This window comes from Fonsecaea multimorphosa (genome assembly GCF_000836435.1).
Source record: "Fonsecaea multimorphosa CBS 102226 unplaced genomic scaffold supercont1.18, whole genome shotgun sequence".
Lineage (NCBI taxonomy): Eukaryota > Fungi > Ascomycota > Eurotiomycetes > Chaetothyriales > Herpotrichiellaceae > Fonsecaea > Fonsecaea multimorphosa.
In genome coordinates this window covers 68,593-89,935 of record NW_015971652.1, presented here as the reverse complement: position 1 = coordinate 89,935, position 21,343 = coordinate 68,593, and the positions used below count along the sequence as shown (strand labels likewise).

Genomic DNA, 21,343 nt, shown 5'->3' with positions numbered 1-21,343 from the left:
GCCGGACCATGCCGGGGCTTGCCGGGTAAATGCGCCGAACCTCCGGGATTGCAGGACGCCTGCATCCGCCCAGCCCGAACATATATTGAGCGAGTGCAGGGGAGGTGGTGCAGCCTCGTCCGGACTACAGGATGCAGAACACAGATGCAGGATGCCAGCTGCTGCATGTCATAAGGGTTCAGCTTCAGGTCATATCATTCCCAGGACGTTACAATCGTGTTCGCTCACAGAAAGAGGGCATGCGTAGAATACAAAGAGTGAGAAATACAAACACCCCAGTGTGCCTGCATCAGCCCGGTCGAAGAATCATCGCCGTCTCCCAACAGAACTTCCACTCACGTTCCAATCTGCTGTGTAAGAGGAATTTCTTCAGAACCCCACGAATGAAGTCCCATTCGGGCGTGGGGTATCCCAAGGAGACAAATTTGGCCATCACTTCCATCTGCAAGTGCTGCAACTGGCCTCGCCGTGCTGCATTCGCCGTCACGAGAGCGAGCCACTCCCATAATTCCCTGTCCCATGGCTCCTCAAAGACCCAGAGACGTAGTGCGTCACCGAGCTCTTCGACGATCCGACGATACCCGGAGCACCGACAGGTCCAGCCCAAGAGGTTTGCATGGTAGATAAAAACCGCTTTGCAGATTGCCCTTTCCATTTTGCGCCCCGCTGCAGAAACTCGACATAATCTCATGACTTGAGCACTTTGGAGGCGCGGGTCCAAGCTCGTTAGGAAGACTTGATCTTCCTTCGAAGGGGCCTCGGACCCTGGTTCTCGATCGATGAGCTTCGTCCAACGGACAGTATTTGCGAGAATGGAAACAACGTCATAAGACAGGTGACCATCGGTCGCCACGGTTTGGAATCCCGGGGTCAACGTAGAAACAGCCTTGGTGATTGCCATTGGGAACGGAGGGCTAGGATACTGTAGCCAAGTCCCGTCAGATGCAGGATCGTGTAGGGCGATGCGGTCGCCGAATATCAGCAAAGCATTAGATTCAGCCCTAGGCCGCCTCGTCAGATATCGTCTGCATTCGGGAGCTGGGAAAGTACGTGGACCATACCAGGATACAAAGGACAACAGAGAACCTCCAAATGCCTCCATAGTGCTTGGTTCAGCTGCTTTAACCATCTTCCTGAGACCATGCAGGTGTGCCTCGTAGGCGTCGACATCCAAGAACACGTTCTGCCCTCGTTAACAAGGCCAACCCAAGTGGGAGAGTCAGTTCTTACGTCGATGATCATGAGAAAGACTGTTGCAAGGATAACAGCCTCGTCAACACATCCCGAGTTCAACTTGGCCCGGATTCCATTGAGCGCGTGACCCTTGTGATACAGCGACCAGTTGCACATCCTAGCCTGGAAGTTTTGACCTGCCGCTTTGAAACTCAGACAAAGCGCCACAGCGGCTTCGAATAGCTCTACATTCTGTAGTGCAAAAGGGAAAGTGTCCCGAATAAGAGGATTGTCCTTTGTCTGGTATTTGAGGCCAGGTCGTTGTGAAGGCGCCCAGTTGTGGATATCTAAATGTCATCAGCAAAGGCTTGTGGAAGCAGGCTAGGGGAGAGGATACAGTGGTCCATAGCTGCGACAACCTCATTGCCTTGACGGACTGGTGCAGAGTCAAAGGGTTCAAATAGTGGCGAAGTCGGCTGTCGAGCAAGTCTGATTGAATCGACCGGCATCTCGCCAAGCAATCCCAGCTTGCTATCGTAAAATGAAGTCGTTTCTGGCCGACGCTGCCATTTCTCATTGGTCAGTGGAGAAGTTGAAAGGGTTTGTGGTTGAAATGAGCCGGATTGGCTGCTTGGTGTGTGTTTCTGCTCTGATTGACGATCGGTATCTGCAGCTGATGCTGGTTCTACAGCAAGAACCGAGTCTGGAGACGGGTCACAGTTCCAAGGCAGGATTTCATGGATCTTGTGTGATTCCTGCTTGATTATGGTTCCAGCGTCGTCGGATGGCCCCTTAGATGAGGATCCTCCGTCACTGCTCTTGTCGCTCCTTCTGCGCTGCGGTGGCCCCGGTTTCGCCTCCGGAACGCCTTTCTTGCGCCAGTATGCCACCCGGGCGGCATGGGCTCGGGCTTCAGAATGTTGGAGTTCTTGTAGACGGCGTTTATTGGGCTTTGCATGATTCTTGAAGGTTGATTGATTGTAATTTACCAAGGTCGCCATGGCGCTGCTAATTACACTTTTCGCGCCACGTCCGAGTAAAGGGTGTTCAGCCGGCAACCATGTCCACGAAACAGCGATTGCGTACACTAGTGGGAGAATTATGGCACAGATGAAGGCTGTGTCGTGGTGATGTTGGGGTTTTATCAATTGCTGACCAACGGCCCAGGACTCCCAAATCTTTGATGGTGGTGGGTGGAAGCTCGGTTGGTGGCGGTAAGTCGAAACAGAGACCTTTGCGGCAAGCGAGATGCAGCAGCCTAACCACTTCAGCGCGCAATTCGAGAGTAAATCGAAGATTAGGACTATGTGAGAAGCAAATCAGAGGATTTCGCGCTAGTGAGGAGATACTGGTGGTTTGAGTTCAATTGTTGCAAGAGTTATATTGTCGCCGACTACTGCCAATCCCCGCTGTGACAATAGAAGCATATGCGAAAGCTGTACGTTTCAGGATAGCCAGACCAAGCGCCTAAAGACGCAGTTAAAAGCACAGTGGTGCTCTCGAAGTCAGCGCAAACTCTGGCATCGTTTCTCGCCTAGTCTGGGGGCCATGCACCGCCAACCATCAGCCTTGGTGGTATTGCAGTCCGAATCTATGACGCTATTCGGCCCTTCGAAGTTATTGACTGTCTGTGCACCTTGTCAGGGAGGCCGGGATATATGCACGGCAGATCCTCGTCTCCTTGGTCTTCCAGGTCGAGGCTGGTGGTCGTGACGAATGGAGGATGTGCTCCTTGGGTGGTCGTGGTTTGAATGTTCAAACAGCTTTGCTCCTCGATGGATATCGTGCCTCAGAGGATATGAGTATAACAGCTTATGGCATTTGAGTTCTAGTGAAAAGTACAACACAGAGATCAACTACCCAGCTCGCCAGTTACCAGGCCCAAGGGTGAGACGGCGAGAATCTCACTGAGGTTGCGGGTGCGGAGCAGATTATGGAAGCGTGGGCCCAACTTCTTAACGTCTTATCGATAAGGCGGGTCGGCGCCCATTACCGCCGACTGCGAACTTTTTTTTTTCATAATTGAGGCACTCGGCGTCTAGTGAGAAGTGCTGCTCACACAGCAACCAAATAATGCCTTTGAGGCTGCCAGCGCAGAATAACAAGATGCTATAGATGTCGCAACACTGTCAATCTCCCTGACCATGGATATCCACAGGTGCCGCTTCGTGCAGTATCCTCCACACCCCATCAACGCCCTTGCATTCTCTCACTCCTCCAACCCAAAGAAAAAAGCGCCTCCCGATCTGCGCCTGGCCCTTGGTCGAAACAACGGCGACATTGAAATATGGAATCCTGAAAATGGTCTTTGGGTGCAGGAAACCATTTTAAGAGGAAGCAAAAACACAACAATCGAACAGCTCGCATGGACCCAGGACCTAGTGTGGGAAGAGCTGCACGATGCAAATGCACCTAAGACTTCAAGAGGTCCTTTGCGGCTTTTCAGCACTGGCGGGTCGACGTCGGTAACAGAGTGGGATCTCAATACAGGTGCTCCCAGAAGCAAGGCCGAAGGAAACTTCGGAGATATCTGGTGCTTCGCAGCACAACCTCAGCTTGAAGATGCCAAAAGCCCAGAAGCCCTCCAGGGCGGCGCAGGGTCACAGTTACTGGCAGCCGGGTGCTCCGATGGAACAATTGTTCTCTTTTCTACCGAAGACGACGACCTACGCTACCTCCGACCTCTAGCACAACCTCCCGTGAAGAAACCCAAAGTTCTTAGCCTCGTATGGCGCGACCGCAAAACTCTGGTGGCGGGATACGAAGACAGCACAATCCGTGTCATCGACGTCTCGAGCAGAAGGATTTTACGAAACATGAGCTTGGGAAAGCCAATAGAAGGCAACAATTCTGTCGTGTGGACTGTCAAATGCCTCCCTGACGGGACGATTGTCTCGGGCGACTCATCTGGTGAATTGAAGATATGGGACCCGGAAAACTACTCCTTAGTCCAACGGCTTAAAAGTCACAAAGCCGATGTACTCGACATTGCGATGAGCGCGTCTGGAGATATGATATTCTCGGTTGGTGTTGATCGGAGGACGGTGGCACACAAGCTGGTCCCTCTTCATTCTGCAACCCAGAAGATGAGGTGGGCCGAGGTCTCCCATAAACGGTACCATCAGCACGACGTCAAATGCGCATCCAGCTTTGAGAGTACAGAGTTGAGCACTCTGGTGACTGGAGGCATGGATGCTCGGCCTGTGGTCGTCCCAATACGCCGCTCACAGACCGAGTATCATCGTGCTCTTTCCCACCTGCCTCAACGATCACAGATTTCAGCTTCTAAAACTTCAAGGATGTTCATTTCCTGGTGGGATCGCGAGATTGTGGTTTACCATGTGCGCAAATTTTTGAATACATCCGCAGAGGTTGCAGGCCCCGAAGGCGCCGTGGAATCGTGTTATGACACACTCACGAGACTTGTCATACAGGACGACGAGAGCATTCAAGATGCCCAGATGTCTCGAGATGGACGGCTGATCGCGGCGGCAACAAGCAACAGCGTCAAGCTGTTCCAGTTACGAAAGACCCAGGTCTCGGGCAAACCATGTCTGCGGACACGCCAAATTGAACTTCCCCCTTCCATCGCCCGCTTAGGCGCACGGGGAACAGGCTTCTCTCCTGATGGCAAGTGGCTATACTGTGTTCGAAAAGACAACGCTGTGGTCATGATAAAGCTTATCCCTTCAGACGACCCAAAGGAGCGTCCAATATTTCACGAGAAAATTGTCAAGCTCTACCGACAACCTCGAAAGACAGCGCAGTTTGCACTGGGCAATTATCTTCAGACAATCAAACAACTCGCGTTCTCCACCGACAGTCGTGTTCTTGCTGTGGGAGACCTATCAGGCGCCATCGACGTCTGGGTACTTGAAGGTCACGAAGATGTCCACTTCATCGATGACGCAGGATCAGAATCCTCTAGCAACTCGGCTGGGTCGTCGAGCTCCAGTACCACGTCGGATGACGAAGATGACGACTCATCATCCCCTATAATCCACGGCCAAAAATGGATTCGCAACCCTTCTGGGTCCAGCCTCCCACAACTTGACTGCTCCATTCTTGCGCTGACGTTTCGACCTTCACATGTCAACGCGAAGTCGTCGTCGTCAGGTGCGCATGACAACCGTGGTCTACACGCGACACGCCACAACCCGCACCCAGTCAGCCATGAACTCCCTGACGAAGCGAATGCAAAACTCATTGCCGTCACTGCAAAACATCAAGTCGTGGAATTTGACATCTTCACTGCCAAGCTGAGCGACTGGTCCCGACGGAACCCTTCAAGGTTTCTGCCACATGATTTCACAAAACTCAAGGATCGGGTTGTGGGGTGTTTTTGGGACTGTACTGACCGGGCGAGGAAGGGGGAGAGATTCTGGTTGTATGGATCGACCTGGATATTCATGTTTGATGTCTCTAGAGACTTATTGAGAGACTATCCGAACGGAGCAACAAGTAGCTCTGGACAAGGGGAAGTCGAGAAAATTGGGCGATTGGGAAGATATGAAGTGGTGGAGCCTCTCATAAAGGGAGACGGCCCTAATCGAAAACGACAGAAGCTGCTTAAGTCCGCTGCTAACGAACAACGAGAACGCGACAGAAGAGGTAAGAAGCGCAAACGCAACACCGGAGCCGGGGACCAAATGCGGCTCGAGGAGCGCGAGGGCGGGATTGGAAATGAATTGCGCAAGTTCAAGAATGCCTCGGGAGATGATGCGGAGATGGTTGATCTTGATATCGACAACACAAACGAGATGGACCTGGATGATGAGCTGGACGAGGATGGAAGACAAGACGACTCCCTGGCCCTAATGAGGCGAGGTGAAGGGGCACCAATCACGGCAGACGAAGTAACTACGGATGAGCCGGCCACAGGGTCGGTGTCTGTGCAGAGGGCGCCCAGGATGTACTGGTCCACATTCGAATACCAGTCGATCCTGGGGATCGAAGTTATTGGATCTACAGAGCCCTCTCGTCCGACCGACAACGACACCACCACCACTACTGAAGTGGCCGCGACTGCAGGAAACAAGCCCGAAGAAGGCGACCCTCTTGGAGAAAACACGGAAGAGAGCTCCAGCGGAAACATCGAGGTCATCATCGTCGAGCGGCCCATGCACGATGTTGGGCAGGGACCTCGCTTCGACGGCGGGCAGGAGTGGGATGTGTGACCCCTGACACTGGCGAGGTAATATGGGGTCGAAGATTCTTTTCGCATCTGGACCCGCAGCAACGAGACAGCCTCGTGCCATCATCCATCATGGGTACCCTTCCTCCCTTCGTTGATTTATTCATGGACACAGGAAAATATATAAAGATAGACAGGTGGCCCCCTTCACCACACAGATAGACAGACCCCATCTAAATTACGTCTCTCGTGTATTTGTAGAGACGGGAGGAGCCATGAAGAGATTATAATATTGGGGGCTTCTTGTCGTGGCTGTGCTACCATGACTGTTTTTAACCACATCCATAGTTTCCCTTCCTCTTTTTTTGTTAATTTCTCTCTGTGTGTGTGTCTCTCCGTCGCTGGGTATGTAGGTATATACCGCAAGGAGTGCAGACATACCTACCTAGGTACTCTAACCAGGCTCCTACGTTTCCCGTGCAGGGACATGCAGGGTATGGTAACAAACCGGGCGTCAGAACACCACAGCGACGAATCTGGGGGACCATTCTTGGATTCTTGAGAGCTCTCCGAGGAAAATCAAGTACGGAAAGCAGGGTAAAATAGCCACGACACCATTTCAGTAGATTATGTTTGCGACAGAGAGTGGGAGGGAGGAGGACCTGTCCTTTTCGTTCCATTGTATACCATGCAACTCTCATCGCAGCTCAACCCGTCCCGTCAATCTCACATCCCACTTCACCCCATCCTCATATCCTCTCCTCCTTCCATCTTCCCCTTCCTCCTCACTGCCCCGATCTCGAGCAACCACTGCACGGTATCAACCAGCCCAGCAAGCCTGACCCCTCCGAACAGAGAAAGGATGCCAGAACACACAGGGAGGTCACAGGGAGGCCTCGGCGGGCCTGGGCATCCATTTCTCTGATACCAATCAATGCCCGGGCCGATCAGATGGTCCCTCTAAGCAGGTTGATTAGGTACCTTGTCAGCTAAATTACCTTATTCGCGAGACAAACAGTCAGTCGGTACTTCGGGCATCGAGTACATTGCCTCCTCTGTAAGGGAGCGTCTACCTTGTAAGGGATATCCCAAGTACATAACCCTCCCGGGTGTGATGATGTCTGTACGGAGTACAAAACATATTACTACTAGTTCGAGGAGCTGCACCTACCTACCTGTCGAGCTGTGCAGATCTACCTAGCTACCTAGCTCGAGCTCCGACTCCAAACCCTTGCTCGGAGAATTCCCATTGGGAAGCACATCCTCTGGCCACAGTCGACAGACATGACTGGCCCGTCTCGAGGGATCAAAATGCCCAATCGAGTTTACTGTAGTAATACTCGGTATTATTAATATTAATACTAGGCCAGGAACTCCAAACGCGGCCAACCGCACGGATCCCAATGCAGATGACAGGGAACTAGGAATTCCGCCGGCGGCGCTGGATTACGACGCGCCTTCGTCCGATGCCCTTATTGCCGATCCTGGTACATAGTATGGAGTCTGGACTACGTACGACTACCCAGTACTATGCCATTATTATTTGGCACGGGCCCACGCGGCCTGGTAATTGCGTCCTCCCCTCATCCTGGTATCAAAGCAGGCGAAAGAGTCAGTGGAGCGCAGGGACAAGCATGCGAGGAAGATCTCTCTTGCGGACGGACAATTGAAGTCTGATTTGAGTCTGTCTCCTCTACCTCGTACACATGGTCCATTAGACATGTGGAACAACACTCCTACTAGGTGTTTTCGCTTCGCCGGGCTGTTTCCTCGGGCTCGAATCGACCGCTCCAGAACATCCTTTCCAATCCTGTGGTGACGCGCGGACCATATACTTCCTAGCTTCTTGAAAGGAACACGCTCTACCATGCAATGCAAAACCCCAACATGCATATGCTTCGCATAACTCTCGCTCATATAGCACGTGACGCCGTCAAACCCCGTTGCACCATAAAGGAGCGGTGCCTCTTGACTGTAGATCGTGGATGTAACAAAATGCAAGTCCGTCCAACCCTGACAACTGAAAATGTAGAGAGCCTCCCTCTTGGTAGTCGTTTTGCGTCCACGTAAAATGCAAGCATTGACTGGCCGAAGCGCCTCGAAACCGTCCGTGCGTATTGAGACTTTAAGTATCCTCGGATAGTATAAAAATGGTATCATCAGATCGAGCATAACGACGTTATCGTGCAGAGTATGACAAAGGAAATTCTGGGGACGTCGACGTGCCCTTTCAGATCACACTGGCCGTCGACGCTACCGGCGACCCGACTGATCCATCTGTTGCTGAGGCCACTGAACCTCTTGTTGTCTGTCGACCGGATGCTTCACTTCGTCCGGTCGATCAGCGTTGACAGAGCCGGGCATCGAGTTGATCATATCACTGGTCAAAGATTGAGCCACGTAGCTCCGGAGCTCTCGCTCTTCTCTTTCGTCTTCGCGCATCAACTGATGCCTTACGTGCTTGTCCATATTTTCTCGTCGAATCTTGCGGATCTCATGCGTGATCCAAAGTAATACCTCTTCAGGGCAGCGAGTTCGGGGAAGGTGATAACGAGAGTTGCGGACATATCGACGAGTGACATCGGTGGCTCCATCATTGGAAAAGGCGATACAGTAGGCAATCTTGCGATTCCAGCCTAAAGATAGACCGCGTTAGAACAAATCTAGTCAGTCATTGGGGGCTTTGGGCTGCTCACCTTCAGTGTATACCCTTGGGTTATCCCACATTTCTTCACAGGGATCGACGTGGATCCACCTCCGTTGATGCTCGCTATACACCTCGGTCCATACGTGATCTTCGCTATTCCACACCCATCGTACACGTGCGCCCGCAGCACGGCACAACATGCTGAAACAGTTGGCGAACTCTCCTGCTCGTCCTCTCCGAGTCTCAAGCAAGGTCCAGACCTCCGAGTATCGGGGAAACCTTTCAAAGGCCTGGCAACCAGGGCTCGTGCACTGGTAGAGTTCGGTTCTCGTGGCTCCGCGGGCCACTTCATCAGGGGTGGTGGGTGTTTGACCTCGGGCGACGGTGGCACCATGGCACCTTGAACAGGGAGGGTTATTGACGAATGTGAAAAATGAACGCTTAAACCACCTAAAGACCGAGTTAGAATCTGAACTAGCAGGGACTACAACTGCTCGGGACACGTACCTGAGAAGGGACCTGATGACACAGTCCTGGTAACCCCATTCTGGCTTGACATTGTCACCTTTCGAGGCAGCCAGGGCCTTCAGCAGATTATGTTCCTCTTCCGCCTCGACATAGATTCGATCAATGGGGACGTGGGTTAATGCGTCGTCCAGGAGGCCCGGGTTTTCATATTTGACTGGGGTCATGGACAGGGTGAGGAGGAGATTTCTGAATTTGAGCGACGGACCATCTTGTGGGGGAGAAGGCACGATGGGATAACTGCGAAAAGAGGTATAGGTGGGCGGCTGATGTTGCGAAGAGCGAGAACTGGGAGCGACGGACGAAGGTGCGGAGTTCGGGGGATGTGCGGTGTGTGACGAGGCGGGAGGTGCGAGATGGGGAGAAGCAGAACGAGGAGTTCTTGCTTGTTCCTCGAGTTCGTTTAATCTCCTGGTCCGTAGCAACTGCTCGAATTGTTTCGAGAGGTCGGCGGCGTTGAAGTCGAACTCGTCGTCGAGGATGCGCGGCCGCGCGTTCCCCGCCATGGCTGCAGATCGACTCGATGTGGCGGTCAATGGGTCGACGAGAAGGTGAAGAAGAGAGAAGAGAGCGAGGAGAGGAGAGAAGCTCGAGGACGAAGGCTCAAGGACCCAAGCAGGAGAGAGTGGTGAGCGTCAATCTGATCGGATCGAATCAATCTGATACAAGAGCCTGTGACAAACTGGCGCAGTCGCCGGAGCACAGCCCGAGTGCAATTGCCTCGCCACAATCGGAATGGCAATTGGTCTCTCTCAGTTTAGCCCATTCACAGCAATGCTAGGGCTGGGACAGAGAAGACGGTGCAAAAAAGGGATTGAAGAAATGTCGACACGATCGCAAAAAGAGCAAGACGACAAGGTGCAGTGTATTGTAGTAGTAGTAGGGGAAGAGGGAGGAAGAGGCGACAGTGAGGATGGGTTTGGAGTGCGTGGTGATCAGTCCTCGTAGCATGCAGTGGGAGTGGTACGTGGACGAAGATTGCGTGAGCCTCTCCCCAAGCAATTACTAGTAGTACTCGAGGACCCGGGCGCTGGGCATTGGGCAGCTTGCGAGATGCGAGCCACACCCACTCACACTCAACGCTCACACACGCCGGGTTGCAGTGCGTGTGCGTGCAGAGGCAGAAAGAGTGAGTAGCGGTGGGCGGTGGGCGGTGGGCACTGGACACGGGGGATGCTGGGGGCGTAACTGGGCCACAACTGCCAGTCACTCACCAGTGGCAGGCATGCAGGACAAGCGGACGTGGAAGGCCGACGTGGACAAGAATGGCCCAGGTGCCCAGGGCCCAGGCAGCAAAAGGGAGCCACTCACTGCTACTCTAGCACTGCTGAGTGACTGGCGAGTGACTGGCAAACTCTGGCAGGCCCAGGATTGGCCCCCCGAGGCCAAGAGTCGAGCTTCCAAGGCCAATTCTGGGGATTCGGGCTGCTGCTTCTGGGAGGCTGACGACGACAGCAGCCAGCAAACAGTGACTGCGCCGCGCGTCCCTGGCACTGAACAGCGCGACCAACATGAACAGCCCCCCTGATGCGCCCCCCCGCGGCCAATGACACCCCCGTCTTCTATGGCTCGGGATCACGGGCTCCGGCCAATCACTCGCCACTTGGCAGCCACTTGTGACTTGGCAAGCCAAGCTGGTTAAGGGACCCCCGTCAATTTTCAATAATCTACAACTTGAAGTTAGGTAACCTGCAAGATGCCCTGGGTTGGCGTCCGCTTGATCGGCTTGGTGCTTTTTCTCTTTCTCTCCAGCATGGTCCGTGCTGCACAGGCACGTGTCGATCACGACCAACTCCGCCAGACACGGTCAATGGGTCCCAAGGTTAGCCAAGAAGGAGAAGAAGTTGGAGAACAGAGAGGCGGCCACTATGTGCGAGTAATCACAAGATGAACACGCACTCAACTCGTCGCCTTCCTTCGCCTTCTATCCTGCCATCCTACCTGCTCCGTTCTCTGCCCGATCGATGCAGACGTGTCATGGTTACGAACCTCGCCCTCAGCTGGGAATCACAGGGGCACTACGAAGCACCAGACACAGACACACCACACCAAGGCGTCCCTTAGTTTGCACGTAATGGGCTTGGCAGTGCTGATGCGCTGCGCAATGCACATTTCGCACCGGGGAATTTCTATCAATCAGATGCTGCAAACAGCTGCAAGCCAAGATCGATGGGCTGAGCTCATCGTCTGTCATTCGCTCCCCGACAGCTGCAAAGGGGATCGGGGCCCACGCTTTGACCCTTTCTGACGTTGTCGATGTTTTCGGACATGTTTCGATGCTTGAAGAATGGCAAAAAGACTCATCGACGCTCCGTTGCTCCCCTTGCATGGTGATCATTTCCGCCCCGACCTTTGCCCATCTCTTGGCATTCGCTACCGTGCCGTGCCTACAGCCTCAGGTTTCACAACTCTTTAATAGCATGCATTCCTGATAGCCGAGGTAGGACCTGTCAACAGATGCCTTCCAGCCCGCCTACTTAACAAAAGGTATTCCACGTCTTCTTCCACCATGGCCACGTCGCCCGGATCGCTCTTTCATCGGCCAGAATCTGCTCCAGATCGATCTCGCGTCTGCCTGACACTACGTCAATGTCCTTGACGCGTCGGATCGGGGTTCTCTTCCAAATTTTGAACCCAATGTAGAAGACTAGAACTATGGGTGCTGCGAGGTAGCCTTCGAAGAATATCTTGGTCCTCTCGGATGATGACATATCGCGGTAACCAATCTGCGTCGCGGCAAAATGAAGTCAGTCTCGCTGTTTGAACAATTCTACAGATGTCCCGAACGCAATCGGACAGCCAAATCCGACGTTCGTCAGCTTGATGTTGGGGAACAGGGGCAACTTACCGGGGCAAATCCGGTCCAGAATTGGGCTATCAGCACCAGGCAGTTGAACAGGAAGCCGATCCATGATCCAATCACCCCTGCTTGAGATTTGTAAGGCAGTTCGTCCAGAGTGTGACCGTGGTACTTCCAGGCCTGGCGGAATCGAATGTGGCACAGGCAGATGGATCCCCACGTGAAGATGCTTGCCAGGCCGCTGACAGCAAACATCCAGTTCCATGCTTCTTGTCTCTGCGACGGCGACAACGCTACAATGTAGCAAAGAGCTCCGAGTGCCGAAGACACGATGATGGCCACGAGCGGTCTGCCCGTCCGGTCAATATAGCCAAGGATTTTGGGTGCCTGGCCATTATCGGCCAGCGCAGCCATCGTACGCGATGCACCATAAACAGATGCGTTGCCGACGCTCAGAACCGCGATGAGAATGACAGCATTGAAGACCGAGGGCAAGCCTCCCACCCCCGCATTCTGTCCTTATATCAGCACCAAAAGTCTCCTCCAATGCTTCGCAGCCTCCTGGAGCCACTTACTTTGATGGCCAGCACGAATGGCGATGTCCAATAATTGGCGCTGCTGCCACTGTTGAGCAGCCGAGGGTCATCCCATCGGACCAAGCATCCAACAAAGGTCAAGGAAATGATATAAAACTGGTACGGCGCCGGTGAGTGAGGACTGGTACCAACCACATCGGCGTTATTGAATCAGCTTACCAGAACCACCCGCCAGAATACCTGCTTGATGGCGGTCGGGAGCGCCAGACGTGGATTTTCGGCCTCGGCTGCCGCCAGTCCAACCAGCTCAGTGCCACCAAACGAAAACGCAGCTGTGACAAAAACCGAGCAAACGCCCTTGAAGCCGTATGCAAAAGCGCCCGGATCATCCCACGTTTTGGCTCCAAAATAATGCCCGGTAGGTCCTCCGCCGACGTCGACAACCAAGGCAAATATACTGCGCCGCGGCCAGAGTCAGTGTCTCCACTATTCCAGCACCATCAAACGGGATAAGACTCACATAAACCCTAAGGTTGCGATAACCTTGATAATCGAAAAAACGAACTCGGCCTCCCCATAACCCTTAACCCCAAAAAGGTTTATTGAGATTATAACAACATAGAAGATGGTAACCCAGACACAGGGATTAACGTCCCGTGCTCCATGCCAGTAATTTAGAGTAATACTGGCAGCCATAATCTCAATCGGCAGTGTAACAAGCCACTGGAAAGCGTAGTTCCAGCCCCTGGAGATTAGGGTTAGGGCTAGGGTCGAGGTTAGGGTTATGGCTTCAAAGGTACGTACATGGCGAAGCCCCACGCCGGATCAAGAAATCTTGATGAGTATGCTGAATAGGACCCAGCAACTGGAAATCTGTTGTCCAAGATCCTTTGTATCAGCAATAGGGTCCATAAAAAGAGAAAAGGCAGAGCCTCAGAGGACGTGGGTTTCGCAGGCGACCTCTATCAGGTGGCACACCCCGACCGCATCTTCCGCTAGGTCTGATTGATATCACTTACAAGACAGCCATCTCCCCCAAGGCATGGACGGTGCAGAAGATCATGATGCCCAGCAGGCAGTATGCTAAGACCAGCGCCGCGGGACCGCCTGTGGCTAGAGCGGAACCCGAACCGACAAAGAGACCAGTTCCTATGGAGCCGCCGATGGCAATCATCTGCAGATGGCGCTGCTTGAGTTTCATAGCCAATGCTGGCTGGGCGGGTGGCTGGTTGGGCAGCGGCTTTCCATTGTCGTCGACGAGCAACTCCGAAACACGCGCACTATTGGTCCACCAAAGGAGGGTGCGCTTGTCAGCAACTTGATTCATTTTCATCTTTCCTGGCTATATCATATGAGTTGGAGGAAGACATACTTGGGATTCTCCCGAAACCCATCGATGACGCGGGCGAAGAAAGACGTCTTCTGAGTCGAGACAATTTGCCCATAATCCTGGCCAGGAGTGAGGGATCCAGCGCTGTGTTCCTCCTTCTTCTCCAAGTCAACATCCATCTTGACGGGTCACTCAACCTGGCACTGTGGGCGGAGGTGTGGGAAGAGGGTCGTGCGACTGGGTATGACGACCACAGACTGCAGCTACTAGCAACCAGGGTACGACGGGCTACCCGAGTTGGTTGCGTCCGAGAGAGGATCTGTGGGCCAGGGACAACACCGTTGCAGGGAAGCGGAGGCTCTGCAGTTGCACGAAAGGGTACACCCAGGAATTTTCAAGAGGTGAAGAACTCAACGACAAGGAATTGAGGAAATCTCCAGCCTTTTCACCATCGAAAGGCATGGAAAGCGACTTCGGAATCTTCTCTTCGATAATGTACCGGGAGGGGCAAAGACTGTCTTGATCGAATCCGCCTCCACAGCGCGGCTGTAACGCGGGATGGCATCTGGACCTCAATGAAGATACCCGTCTCAGGGTACCCCTGGATTCGGACATTGTTTCGGGATAGGGGATTATGTTGCACTGACAAGTCGAAGTCATAACAAGGTTTGCTACCACTCATTTGTGTGCGGATGGCCCGGAAGAAAGATAAGGGATCTGAGAAGGAGACGGGTCTTGCTTGGTGAGCCCTGGGCAGAGAGTGAACTGGACTGGATAAGATTCGCTGAGCGAGTGGTCTGCGGTATACAGGTGGATGAGTGGAATAGCTGCTGTGGAGATACTTGTGCCATTTTTCTCTCTCTCCCTCTCTTCTTCATAGGATGCATAAGAGGTGCTCGCGTGACGATACGTCCGGAGAGCGAGAGCCTCGTGTGTTGCAAAGACCAATCAGCAAAGAAAGACGAGGTAGGGTTAATGCCCCTTTCCGCCTTCCATTTAGAATGGGTCAATGCCTATTGGTGCTCCTTACTCGGCGATGGCAAGGAGTTCATGCATGATGATCGCACCAGCGCCCACGGCAGCGGGCCACATCCGTTCGAGAAGGCCATGGCCTGAACTCGGAAGGTCAAATTGCGGTGTTTTGCGAGGGCGCTGACATGTGGAGTTCCGTTGCCGTGGATTTCGGTAGTCAACAGACGTGCGTGAGGCCACGATGTTGCTTGATTCAAGTTGTCAGAGAGTACCTACCTAGGTAGGTAGGTACCTGGTGCTCCGCACATGGTTGTGGTGATTGATGGGAAAGGAGGTGGTGGCGGCGGCGGCGGCGTGGTGGCGGTGCTTCAACTTTTTTTTTCTTGGATGGATTTGGAAGTATCCATGACATCACAGGGCTGCCCCCCCACGCCTGCCAAACTCGATGCGGCCCGGATCTCCTTAGTAGCCAAGTACTTGAACACGAGGCTGGGATGCAAGGCTGCGTCCTTCGACCGACGCCTTCCCCTTAACAACTTCTAAGTAGTAGGTACCGAGTACCTAGGTAATTGTAAAATGGGAACCCCGTCCTAAGCACCCGAGGCTCTTGCATTATCAGCCAAACTTTCGTCATCGAGCCTCCTATTCTTTACAAGAAACAACACACGAACTCTTGCTCCGGCCTTTTGTTTCTCGCCGCCTCCCGCTAGTGCAGATTCCTGAGCCATATTCTTCTTTCGCCTCCTTCTAGAATGACCCCATTCCTTTCTGACACGCATCTCAGACCTGAAGTAATGGGCAATAGTTGCCTGTTACAGGATGCAGGTAGCAAGGCTGACCACGGGGTCCCGATCAATTCCAGCTGCTCCCGGCTTGCTTCGCCATGCTTTTGACCAGCTCCGTCCTCAGACTCGAAGATTGTCTCCGTATGCCACAACCATGAGTCTCAAAAGATCACCCTTCATGGCTTACGTGGCCCATTGTCGGGCATCAATCGTCATTCACTATCTTCCCTTTTCCTGAATTCGGTTATAGGCACGAGTAGACTTCTTGAGAAGCAGCAAGATACACTTCCCAGGGCTCCAGCTGACGGGGGGCAGCGGGAGCCATGCACACGCCCCACGCTTATTGCTCAAGTTCCGATGGACTCCGCTGCCGATTGCTCCCTGTTTTGTGCCCTTTCCAAGGAAGACGTCTATCTGCACGAGCCGCCAAGATGCTGATTAGAAGGCAAGTGCACGCTTACAAGCAACTATATCAGTTTAAGCTACCTAGGTACTTCCCAACTCGAGATGCGTTGGGTTGTTGTTGCAGGAAACCGATGTTCATTGCTCTTGCGCAGCGTTTTGCTTATTAGAATGCTCAAGGTTTTGGGATATATCGTGCGCCAATAGTGCGCTGGTACTCTCGGACAGGTACTATCACGAACGGTGGGATTACGACCTGGCTATTTCCATTTTCTATCGGCCCCATACGAAACACTTCTGCATAACCCCTGCCTGCTGAAGCTTCCGCAGTGGAGTGCGATCCGCAGTATGTTGGCTCATACTCAGCACTTTCTTTCTGACCCTCAGTGTGCCAATGCATTTCTCTTCTCTGTTATCGTTCCTAGGTCCGGCCATCGTGCGCCCCCGTGGTCCGGTGTGCCATTCAGGCCATTTCGTCGAGGACCCAGGCGATAGTAAAGAAGGGTGGACGACAACTTGAATGTTGTCGTCATCAACACGTGTTTTCGGCAAGCACTGACACGAGGAGGAATATTCAGAGACACATCCGTCGCGAATGATTGTATGGTACCTAGGTATGTAGAATTGTGGTTGAGTAGAGAAACTTAGCGGGATGGCCGCACGAGCAGAATGCCTACGTAGTCAGGCAGGTCCAGATCGAAGCTTCCGGTATCAAAATCGGAAGGCCATCCTTCGGCCGGAGCCGTAAAGCTTACCAGCAACCAGTATACCGGATGGAGATGTCCTTGCCACTTTCGACATTTACCGAGCCATCGAAAAGTCCTTGTGGTGGCTAAGGTTGGGTGAGCGAAGGCAGGCCATAAGCATCAGCAGGAAAACATGATTTTCCCTGTGCCTGGAGAGTAATGTGCACAGCTGGAGGCAGTCGGCAGACTCTCAGCTCCTTCACAGATTTCTTCTCAATTCATGAAGCTTCGAGCCCTATCCTGGCGCTGGTGACGAGGAGCGGGAGGAAGGAGATGGCAGCAGCCAAATAAACTTCAAAGACCATGTAGGAGTGGACATATTATGTAGAATAGCCCCCCTTGACATCTTTTGAGCAAACAACGTCTTCTTTTCACTGCCGACAGTCCATCTAGAATGACCACCAAGTCTTAGACTGTCAGTCGCGGGCCGGAGAGATGGCTTACAAAGAGAAACTTTGCCGAGCTGGAATTCTACGGCCAACTTCATTATTTTCTCTCTCTTTCGTTCTCTCGCATTCATTAATCTTGGTAACGCAAGAATTGCTTGTGACGAAACAGGACGCATGAGCTCTACATGATTGTGTGCCACTTTGCCGCCAAAGAGTCCTTTATTCCCAGGATTCCATCCAACAATGTTCAACTGTTGGCGAATCCGGTCGCTGTCGCCCACCAGCCAACATGCCTCGCCGCACAGAAGGATGCTCAAAACATGATCGCTGTTCCTGCATCTCCAAGAGCCACAGAGCAAGATGATGAGAGGACAGCCATTGTCGAAATCCCACAGGGTTGCGGTCGTGTTTCGACAGGGCATGGTCAGTGAGAAAAATCTTCAGTTCTTCATCTAACTTTCAGCCTCGAACCTCATAGTTCACCCTTCCAAGTCGCGGTCGACGATATCCCAGAGCTCGTTGCGGTGGCGTCTCAAGAACTCGTGATTTCCGGTCATCTCGTTCAGCTGCAGAACCCACTGGATCAATACAGCTCGCCAGCTTTGAAACTCGATGAACAGAGTCTCCAAGGTCTCACTCTCCTCCTCGCTGATCGTCTTAGCCTTCTGCTTTTGAACCAGCTCCGCGGCTTTGCCTGCGATGCCTAGACGCCTCAGGGCAACCTCTGACAGACTGATTTCGATGCTTAGGATATTAATCCACCTCTTGTGCTCACCGATTGCGACACAGACTTCTCGAAGAAATCGTCGGAGGTGAGCTTTATGCCTCTCTCCACTAGCACCGCGACCCATATCGATGATAATAAGTCCCCTCCTCGCTAAGGCTCTGCGTTCATCATCGCACACGCGTCGCAACTCGCGAAGCACGCGAATGTTCGTACGGATGATGAATCGAATTGTCTCATTTGCGTCGGGTTTGGCCAGAAGGTGGAAAAACGCCCCAACCAGCTTTTCGGTTTCCTGTCCGGCTCTGCGCATGTAGAGATGATAATCTTATTTCACCACTTAGCCCTCCGCGGAGTGGTCTGGGATATTCTTACCACCATCAGGTCGGGCGATGCACTTACCACATCCATTCAAGGGCTCCATGAGTTCCCGGCTCGTCTCTTGTGCAGCTGTTCCCAGTGCTTGACCCAATGGCTTGCTTGCTAGCGGAAAAGGATGTTGGTCCATCTCTGTGTCATGTTGGCAAATGCAGCTATGAACAGGGTGAAGGGACTCACGTGCGATAATCGGTTCGAAAGTGTAGCAAGCCCAGAAGATGTTGGCTGTGTGAGATTCTCTTCTGACTGGTGGTGGCTCCATCCTGCATTGGCTTGTCGCTGACGGAATTCAGAAATGGTCAGTTTGTGAGATGCAGACTCCTTATCCCCAATTACGGTGATGGCGTTGAGAAGGAGTTTCTTGCGGTTTATGGCGCAAGATGTTTCTGCGAGATGAGGCAGTTCAGCGCCAAGTATGATGAGGCTACAAACCACAGGGAGTTCGGCAGTACTCATTGGCACATTTCCAGCTTTGACTATGAGGTCTGCTTCAACCTCATCTCACGAATGTCTTTATCTTGTGTTTCAAACATCAAACACAACCTCATCCCTACCACTGGCCCTGCTGTACGTGCAGGTTGACTGAACACATTTATGACTGGGCATGACAGATGAATGCTCTCAAGGCCGACGGAGGCATCGAAGACAGAGAGCATTTCGGCCCATTCTCCTGGAGACAAGGCGAGCGAACGAAGGCAGAAGCTAGCAGTCAACCAGAAAGAATATCAAGGAATCTTCTACTTAAGATAAACACCATATATCTGGAAGGCGAAGCCACCACATCTCTTCAGCCGCACACAGATGATCTCACTTTCCACTGAATCGTCAAGAACAAGAGAGAGATGCTTGATTGAAGTGTACAAGACCGAAGACCAGACACTATTGCTAACGTTGAAACAAGTCCCGCTCCTGAATTGCCCGCCAGAAGAAGCTCAGTTCTAGCTGTGCACTGCATTGTTGTCTCACTTATCCATTGCCGCCATGTCTACCACTTTCATTCTGAGCATGGTTTATCGGTCGCGCCGTATGGCGCCTAATATCCCCTGTGCCTGCAGGCCTCAGGTAGGGGAGGTTGGCGTCTGGCCACTTTCGTGCCCTTCAGGCAGGCGAGAGCTTGGCACTCCCTAGGTTTCCTCATGCAAGCATTCCAGAGTTCTCGATTCCATGTTCCCACGCTCCGGGGCGACCTCTCCTCGGCTTCATTCTGTTGTTCAAAGCGGCACGGAATATGCTGGTGAGCATATCAGCAAATGAAACGTGACCACACGGGTCTATGCCAGCGAGAGCAGGTTGGGAGTTGTGTGACAAACGGTGAAAGAAAAGGATTTTGTTACCATTGGTTCTGCAAGTGGCATTACACGAAGGCCAGGGCTCATTGTCCCTGCCTCCGTCCTGCGGCGTCTTGGTCACATTTTTCAACAAACCAATCAGCTTTTTATTACCCAGCTTTTGAATGCCGGACTTGATGGCATCGAGAGTGTCATTGGTCGGGCCCGAGGGTGTCCGGCTGCAAATATCCAAGGATGCCACCGTCTCTGACGCGGCAGGCGTCTCATACAGGACCACAAAGCCTGCTCCATGGGAGTCGTAGCCCCAGCTGATGACTTCGTACGTGTTGTTCTGCGCGGCGAGGGAGGCTGTGGGCACGCTTTGGTAGGCACCACCGCCGCCAGCAGCGATGACCGTGTCAAGCGAGTACCCGAAGTAAGTGGCATTCGGTTTCTCCGTGTCATTCACGAGCTGGAAGGACGCCAAGTCGGCGAGGTGTGTGGCCTCGAGCGAGTAGCAGGCGTCGTCCGCACAAGGCCGCGTGAGAGTCCAGATGAAATTCCGAAAGATGTGGTAGAGCTCTTGGTTGGAGTGGGTGATGAACCAGTTCCCCAAGAACCAGTTTGGCGGCAAAGGATCCCACGTCTTCGAGGACGCCTCGTTGAATGTTGGCGGCGTCCGCACTTGAATTGGGTGCTGGGGGACTTGGTGTGCTTGGAGGAGCGAGAGTGACAGCTCTATGTTTTCTTCAGGTCAGTGACCCATTCTTGCATCCATATTCAGTGCCGTCAGTTCGCATATCGACCTGGTCCAGCCACCGATATGGAAATTACATTTTAGGACAGCAGTCTCGAACATCGAGGGGATCATATCAGAGCGAGCATACCTGGTTGAGGCCCGATACCAGCAGCCAGCGACACCACGAGGAAGCAGAACAAGGCAGAGCCTGTCAAAAAGGGGGCGAATACCTTGAGATGCATTACGGCACAATACAAACCAGGTACAGGACCGCGGGCATGATGCCGCGGAATTACACTTGCTGCGGGATACACATATTTATATTCCAATACTACAGGCGTTGATGCTAATTTTTAACAGCCACGTACGAATCCTCGCAAGGGGAAAGCAATTTTCTTCTGCATATGAAGTCGGGGGAAGCCGTTGGGCGATATGCTAGCGCTTATATCCCAAATTGGGCGAAAAAGCTGGCGCAGACTTTCGTTTGAGAGGCGAATCACCTCACTGAAATAGAAAATAACAAGAATAGGAAGGGGCCGTGGCAACGTGCTTCATGCTTCTTGTTCACTCCTTTTGTCAAACTTCTTCATGGGGTGTTGGTTCCACTAACATAGCAAACTCTCGACCGCGTTCGAAGGAGAAGTTTCAGCGTGGGATGGCAGGTTCGCCTGCTTCATGGTACATCTGCAGCTACGCCTTATAAAGAGGAGCAAGAGAAGCAGGAGGCCTTAATACTATGCTTGTGCGTAGGGCCAGGTCTCCCAGGATGCCATGGTCATTGGTGACTGACGTGCC

The 21,343-nt window shown here is 52.8% G+C and overlaps 6 protein-coding genes across 6 annotated transcripts; 1 reads left to right on the top strand and 5 right to left on the bottom strand.

Moving 5' to 3' along the window:
- Window positions 1-289: 289 nt before the first annotated feature.
- Window positions 290-2,174, bottom strand: Z520_08177 (uncharacterized protein; the record flags this gene model as incomplete). The annotated part of the gene is made up of 4 exons (XM_016778674.1): window positions 290-1,001; window positions 1,062-1,183; window positions 1,231-1,520; window positions 1,571-2,174. The coding sequence occupies 4 exons, from the start codon at window positions 2,172-2,174 to the stop codon at window positions 290-292; spliced, it is 1,728 nt and encodes a 575-aa protein (XP_016630045.1).
- A 1,143-nt stretch (window positions 2,175-3,317) lies between these two features.
- On the top strand, window positions 3,318-6,350 carry Z520_08176 (uncharacterized protein; the record flags this gene model as incomplete). Its single annotated transcript, XM_016778673.1, has 1 exon — window positions 3,318-6,350. One exon carries the CDS (start codon window positions 3,318-3,320, stop codon window positions 6,348-6,350), a length of 3,033 nt encoding a protein of 1,010 aa, XP_016630044.1.
- Window positions 6,351-8,560: 2,210 nt separating this feature from the next.
- Window positions 8,561-9,985, bottom strand: Z520_08175 (uncharacterized protein; the record flags this gene model as incomplete). The annotated part of the gene is made up of 3 exons (XM_016778672.1): window positions 8,561-8,943; window positions 9,004-9,404; window positions 9,462-9,985. The coding sequence occupies 3 exons, from the start codon at window positions 9,983-9,985 to the stop codon at window positions 8,561-8,563; spliced, it is 1,308 nt and encodes a 435-aa protein (XP_016630043.1).
- A 1,971-nt stretch (window positions 9,986-11,956) lies between these two features.
- Window positions 11,957-14,324, bottom strand: Z520_08174 (uncharacterized protein; the record flags this gene model as incomplete). Its single annotated transcript, XM_016778671.1, has 8 exons — window positions 11,957-12,205; window positions 12,328-12,792; window positions 12,855-12,971; window positions 13,035-13,272; window positions 13,336-13,560; window positions 13,620-13,688; window positions 13,835-14,095; window positions 14,188-14,324. The coding sequence occupies 8 exons, from the start codon at window positions 14,322-14,324 to the stop codon at window positions 11,957-11,959; spliced, it is 1,761 nt and encodes a 586-aa protein (XP_016630042.1).
- Window positions 14,325-17,918: 3,594 nt separating this feature from the next.
- Window positions 17,919-18,803, bottom strand: Z520_08173 (uncharacterized protein; the record flags this gene model as incomplete). Its single annotated transcript, XM_016778670.1, has 3 exons — window positions 17,919-18,490; window positions 18,566-18,673; window positions 18,722-18,803. The coding sequence occupies 3 exons, from the start codon at window positions 18,801-18,803 to the stop codon at window positions 17,919-17,921; spliced, it is 762 nt and encodes a 253-aa protein (XP_016630041.1).
- An 872-nt stretch (window positions 18,804-19,675) lies between these two features.
- Z520_08172 (uncharacterized protein) lies at window positions 19,676-20,790 on the bottom strand (the record flags this gene model as incomplete). The annotated part of the gene is made up of 2 exons (XM_016778669.1): window positions 19,676-20,547; window positions 20,697-20,790. The coding sequence occupies 2 exons, from the start codon at window positions 20,788-20,790 to the stop codon at window positions 19,676-19,678; spliced, it is 966 nt and encodes a 321-aa protein (XP_016630040.1).
- Window positions 20,791-21,343: the final 553 nt, after the last annotated feature.